The sequence below is a fragment of the Aethina tumida genome, chromosome 1 (genome assembly GCF_024364675.1).
Source record: "Aethina tumida isolate Nest 87 chromosome 1, icAetTumi1.1, whole genome shotgun sequence".
NCBI classification, from domain to species: Eukaryota; Metazoa; Arthropoda; class Insecta; order Coleoptera; family Nitidulidae; genus Aethina; species Aethina tumida.
Window position 1 is genome coordinate 62816565 of NC_065435.1, and position 7121 is coordinate 62823685.

Here is a 7121-nt window from a genome sequence, read left to right on the forward strand (position 1 = left end):
TAGGTACAATATGTTTTATTTACACACACACAGTGCTTAAATAGTAAATATAATTATAAAATAAAATGTGTATAAAATTATTAATACTGGTATAAAATACAAATTCACCTCAAACCCGCAGCTCTTAGCTCCATTAAAGCGTTTTGGGTTATAACTCCATATGATTGACTGTACATGCTGCACGTCGCTAGTTTAATTGGAGCTTTCTTAGGAACATCCGAATTAGTCCGTACTTGAGTTCTACAATCAAGCCCATTTGATTTCCTTAAATTCGTCGTTGGCAAAATGACATTTTTATGCCTGGGCCCTGATTTAAAGTCTAACTTATTCAGCACAGGCTTTTGGAACGACATTTTCGATTCGCATTGGATTTTCTCGTGAATTTTTGTGTGATTTTTAATATTTTTTTCGGCACTTCTTCCATTCCTTGGATTAACTTCGGAAGTTTGCAATTTAGGCTTCGTTCTTGAGCTCACGCGATGGTTGGTCATCAATTCGTATAGTTTATTTCTGTAATCGTCAACGGACAAACGAACATCATCATTGAATGGTATAACTACATTTGAACACAAGATTATTTCTTGATTAGGATCGTGAAATTTAGACACGTAACCATGTTCAAGAGCTTCTTCCGCTGTAAGTCTTTTGTTGGGATTAAAAATGAGCAACTTGTTTAACAGATTCACTGCATCTTCAGGTATTCCTTGTCCTAAAATACTACGTAAGGGGATTTTCTGCGTGGATGCAGCGTTTTTAATCATCGATGACCCTATTCCTGTACTGCATATTAAACTGATATCTAAAATTTAATATTGTGTTAACTGATAATGATTGTATATTTGAAATAAATACAAACCGTCGGTTGTAGGTGTAGGAATGCTTGACATAATTTTTTCAACTTGATTAACCGTAGAAGTACCAGGAAATATAGGTTTGCCCATACACATTTCTGCCAGAATGCAACCTATGCTCCACATGTCTATTCCTTTAGTGTACCTACAATACAATTTATTAAAACCTCGTGGGTACTGGCATGTTCTGGTTTCACCTTCGGTTGGCAATGAGTATTTCTGGGGCCCGGTACCACCTTGTCGCCACATAGTCGGTCAGTGTTGGGTCACTATCACTACCTATACTCTGGTCTGATCCCTGAGTCAAGAGTCTAGCTAATCCAAAATCCGCTATTTTACATCTACAAAATTATGTCATATTGTGAAACCCATTGATTATTTTGCAACATTCTTACCTGCATAAACTATCTAATAATACATTGCTAGGTTTCAGGTCTCTATGTATCACATTTCCAGAATGAATATACTTCAGTGCCTTCAGCAGTTGATACATAATGTATCTTTTATGCACATCTTTCAGGATGTTGCCTCGTTTTATTACATTATGTAAGTCCGTTTCCATATATTCAAACCCGAGGTAAATGTCTCGATTATTGGCAGCCCTGGAATATTAAATCAGTCAGTTAAAATGTGATGATGATTGGTATTTAAAGTGTGTGTATATTTTATTTAATTAAAGCCATAAGTTCTTGGTACACTAAAACTTGTTAATTATTTATGGTGTCATCTTAAGTGTGTCAATCGATAGATTATTTTCTATGCTAATTTTGTTATTAATTAATAATTAATTTGTCTTTTGATATTTTTTCTTGCAAAAAACATCAGCAGATCAGAATTTTGATCATTTCATAGAGGAATAATATTTCTTGGGTTATTACTTCAAGCTATTTTAGTTAATTGTTTATATACATAATTAAAATAGACATAACGTTTTTACACCCACATTAAAATAGTTATTAATTCAAAACACTTAACTTTATTATTTAGTTCGAATCGATCGACTCTATGGGTTATTAGACTTATCAATAGTTAATAGTCTGGACTGTAGTAAGTTACTGACTGTACGGGGTTTCTCAGAATCAATCTTAAATAATAAAAATCTGAATTGTTGGGAGCATTCTAAGATATATTTATGTTTAATTTATGCCATTTTCCTAATAACCAAATTATTTAAGTATTCATTTGACCAATTTTGTTTTGATACAAAGTTTGAGTATGGTGAGGCACATTATATATACAACAAAAAAAGGAAAAAAAAAACAAAAATATTAGACATGGCCAGCAAAATAATTTATTCATTATTGTACCTGGTAGACAATCAAATTTATCGTACTAAGATAAGTATTCAAATTAGGCATTGGGAGGTTTAATTTTTTAACAAGAAATATTTAATCATAGTAATTTAAAATGGAAATACACATTTATTTAATAAAAAATACACTATGTCATTACTTATGTTAGTAAATTCTTTCATAACCCGACATAAAGCGCATCCACGAATGTTGGAATTAAATAGAAATATTCAGGATTTACTTACGAAACAAATTGGTGCAAGAGGCACATTTAAAAATGTCTCTAGAGAACTCATAGGTGAGGCAGTGACTCACTTGCCTCATCTAAGAGGCCGTCACTGATCCCAATTGTCTAATAATGCTTTTACCTCCTTAAATGCATTACAAATACACACTTATGTTTGTTCACTAATAAAAAATAATGCCCCACCTGTTGATTCATAAGTACTTTTGTCTGCACTCTCACATACCATATTTAGAATTACTATAAACAACTCAAACTCTCAATTTTCATTATTTTTTAATTCGTTATACACGAATAATTTTTAAGATCGCACCAAGTTATTTATTTCTGGTTGAAAAAAACTCTTCTGAGTACTATTTTAGATTTGAATTTTGAAATTTAACAAGAACTCGAACATATAAGATAATATAATAATGATATAAATATATATCATCATCATCATCAAATTATAATGATAATAAAAAATTAGAATACCTATGTAGACTATGAAGTTTAACAATATTCGGATGGGCCTTAAACGATTGCAGAAACATGATTTCCCTGAAGGTACGTTGAGCGTCAGTCTGATTTCGAAAGGCGTCGAAGATTTTTTTCACAGCCACCACTTCCCTGGATCTTCGGTCTATGGCCTTCCACACTATGCCGTATGCGCCTTTGCCCAACCTCTTCTGAATGTCAAACCTATATTTAGAAACCGTTTATTTTTTTATTTTTTATTTGTTTTTTAAAATTTTATCAATTTAAATTCGCGTTGTGTATACTAAAATAACAAAATAAGAATATAAATAAAAGAAGATTATTTGTAAAGAAATGTAAAATTATAATAAATATTTAGAAACCGTTTATTAAATTCAATTTAATTTAAACTAATTACAAATACATAAACATCAAATAATCACATGTTGCAAAGTATTCATCATGTGACAAAAATATTATAGTAATTTTCTAAAATACTTATGGTATATTTGTTAAGACCAACTGCCCTTTGTGCGTCGCGACATTGGAAACAATTTCAAACAAGTCAGTATGACAAACACACTTTTTCTATTACCTTCTCATTATGTGTTCGTCGATTTCAGACATCTTCTCCTTAGGTTGCGACATCTCCAAGTGGCCGGTGCCTTAATATATTTTTGTTTAAATAATCCAAATAGTACATGCAATGTATACGTATGTATATATTTTTACACACAAATTAAACTATAATGACATCGTCATGACTACTTTGAGTTTTATCGTTGCCGAGCGCGATTCCGTCATGCCCGAATCAGTTTGCGATCTGACATCGGAATTGATACTGATACTTTTGTTGAATCGTCGCATTTACATGACACGGTCGCCTTGGCGACGATCAATCGGTTGTCAGGGTAAATTTGCTGTCCATAATAAAATAATTCCGATAAGCTCGTTTATAAGTGACTGTTTTTTTACCGGAGCGTCATCTGACGGACTCCGGTATTGGTATCGGAGCACGTGCACTCGTGTACCTGACACAAACATTCAGGATTCATAAATTATGTTAAGGGATCGATAGAGCGCATTTCTATTAGTTATGTCAATAATACGAGGCAAATTGCTAGTGATTGTATGCAAACGAGATCGTGCAGCCGGAAAACGGGTCAATTTAGAGAAAATAAACAGTTGGTTCGTGATTGTCTTTTTTCTATTGTTTTATTTTATTGTCCTGTACTTATTGATGTTTTCAGTTGTAATTCCGGTTTTACATAAAGTATTTCATAATGATTTAATCCTAAAATAAAATATTTGTAATGCTTTAATATTATCCGCACTCAGGATAATCCATTCACTCGTGGAAAATTGTTTCACATCACTCTAAGGAATCGAAAAGTATCAAAAATTGGAATTCATGCTTTTAGCTGAACAGAAATCATTTAATTAGGATTCTCATTATTAACATAAGGTGCTAATGTATATTTTCGTTAATACATTAGTTTCAAGTTAAACTTGTAAACTCATATTTTTATGGATCAAATAAAAATAAAAGGAATATCGTTACGATTTATCACAACTGACAACTGATAATATAGAAAGAAGTATCCAGAGTTTATTTATTTTGTAGAAGAAATTTTCATATTTGTGCTTCATAGTTGGAAATTTTTACTGTAAAGAAAATTATATTATTTGATACGAGATTCAGAAATATTCGTTGTTTTCATACGTTATAACTTTGAACGACCTCATATTTCAGCTTGTTCTTTGTTTCAGTAACCACCACCTGGTTAAATGATATTTTGACATTGTATGCGTTTTAAGATGGAACGTTTTAAAATATGATGTAGCTATTTAGTAAATGTGAGATAAAATATGTCTAATTGACGTTAAAAATAATTCTGCACTTAGTTTAAAATGGAATTAATTAGAAATTTAAAATTTCTAATTTTAGATGATAAGTAGTATCGAATAAAAATTATCTAATTATTTCATGGTAATAATATGGTGGTGTTATTACATTTTAAAATGTTAAATATTTTAACAATCACTATATTATTAATTATTATTATATAAACTACTATATTCTTAGTCTATAAAATCTTCCATATATTTTTCTGAATTGAGCTGGACATAATTTTCAAAGAGATCTTTATTGATTAGATCTGAGTTATTTAATTTAACTTAACTTTCATATAATATCCTTTTTATTTTATAATTTTGGTCCATTTTCTTGCCAATATACGACAATTTTATATTCCTTTAAGCTTCTTGATTTGTGTGAAGAGTTTATTTAAACTGAAAGAAAAAAGTTAAGCATATTAAAATATTTTGAGCAAAATATAAAATTAACCATACATTTTTATTCCCCCTGTGTACGTTGATTATTTGTGAATAAAAACGTAAACATGAAAATAATGAACCTTAGACAAAACACAACAAGGTCGAAAGCATAATGGGTTTCAGTCGAGATTTAAATATTCAGTTTTATTTTAACTCTGTTCAAGATTTAACAATCAATTTCTATTGCTGTTTCTGAAAATCATGCAGAGTCGACAAATGACGTCTGAAGCTGATCGACATCGTGTTGTAGGAATGCTTTAGATTGGCTCAAGACATGTTGATATGACCGCTGCATTTAGTGTTGACCAACCCGTAGTGTACAGACTCTATCAATGGTTTCTAGATACTGGACATGTGCGATATCGGCCTAGAGAAGGTCGATCAAAACTTACGTCTGACCGGGAAGATACAGAGGACCCAAGAAACTGCACACTTCTCAACACTGCAACCAGTTTGCCTAAGGCGTCTCCACAACCGATATTTGAATAGATTATGCATATTTATAAATATGCAATACATTTGTGTAAAACAAGGAAGATTTTATTTTTACATAACAATTTCACAGTGCAGTGCAAAAAATAAGAACATGTTTAAAAGATATATTCGCAACTAAAAGTAAGTAATGATTTATTTGGAGTTTTATAAAATGTTGACTTTTACAGCTGAACGGAGCGGTGGAGTCACTTTTCAATCGATAACTGGGATCACTTGATAGTTATATCATACATATTATGCAATATGTCTGATAAAAATAATATAGCAGCAGCAATATAATTGTTTATTAGTTAATTAGGTAATATTTGAAAAATATCCAAGGGTCAAAGGTAGAACAACTTTAAAATAAATAGACCTTAAGTACATTTAGCCTTCTTGAAATTTCTTTTGAGTTATTTTGAACTTCTTCGTAGAGTTCATTCATATTTGACAGTCTTTATGCATGGATGTTACTATCAATTTCTTCCCAAATGTTTTCCACTGGATTGTGGTCTGGGTTTTGTGCTGTCCAATGCATGACACGTACTCCTTGAGAAGCGAACCATTTTTTAACCAACTTAGACGTGTGTATCGGATCGTTGTTGTACTGGAAAGTTCACCTTAAACTCATGTTACCTTCGGCAAATCTAAGGATATGATTCTACAGAATGTCACGATAAACAAAACGATCCATTATCCCGTCTAACTTAAACAGTGAGCCCATGCCAAACCCCGAAAAACATTTCCAAATCTTAACGCCTCCTCCACCATTATCCACAGTGGGTCTACAGTCCTTGGGATTATACCTTTCATTAATTGGTCATCTCACCTATGAAATGCCATCAGGTTTGAATAATTGGAGCTGACTTTCATCGTAAAACAAAATTGTTTTCCATTGACCATATGTTCAGTTCGCAAAAAGTAGCTGTTCTATAGTTTGCAGAAATGAAGGGTTTCTTTGCTGGTTTTCTACCATAGAGACCAGCCCTTTGTAGTCTTCGTTTTATGATATTCGCCAACACACTGAAATCGTTTATTTTTTTATTTATGCGGAATGCGCTGATAAAAGTATCGCAAGCATCAAGCGTTTTTGTTTCCCTGTCCAAACCTCTGTTAGTCTTGCGTTTTCTACTAATTTTCGGAACTCCTTCCAGTGTATTACTTTTGTTTAAATTGGAAAACGTCTTCGAAATATTGCATAAAAACTATGTAAATAAAGATATTCGTATATAAATTGAGGTAAGACACTTATTAATTATAAAATTAATTTAAATTAAAAATAATTGTCCTATTAATAAAATGATTATGTTTTTTAATTTGTTGCTCTACATATGAGCGATAGTGTATATATATAAGGACAGATTATTTTTCGACTAAAGTGAACAACAGATTTATATTTATTATATATAATACATCAGAAATAAAGATGAACCAGAAAGTTTGAGCTCTGGAGAATTTTTTCGAAAT

General features: G+C 31.4%; 1 protein-coding gene across 1 annotated transcript; it reads right to left on the reverse strand.

Annotated features, from left to right (window-relative positions):
- Positions 1 to 3630, reverse strand: LOC109605832 (mitogen-activated protein kinase 15). Its single transcript, XM_020022432.2, has 6 exons — positions 3439 to 3630; positions 2862 to 3068; positions 1247 to 1453; positions 1049 to 1192; positions 857 to 996; positions 1 to 799 (listed from the first exon to the last, which is right to left on the reverse strand). The coding sequence occupies exons 1-6, from the start codon at positions 3489 to 3491 to the stop codon at positions 105 to 107; spliced, it is 1446 nt and encodes a 481-aa protein (XP_019877991.1). The 5' UTR covers positions 3492 to 3630; the 3' UTR covers positions 1 to 104.
- Positions 3631 to 7121: the final 3491 nt, after the last annotated feature.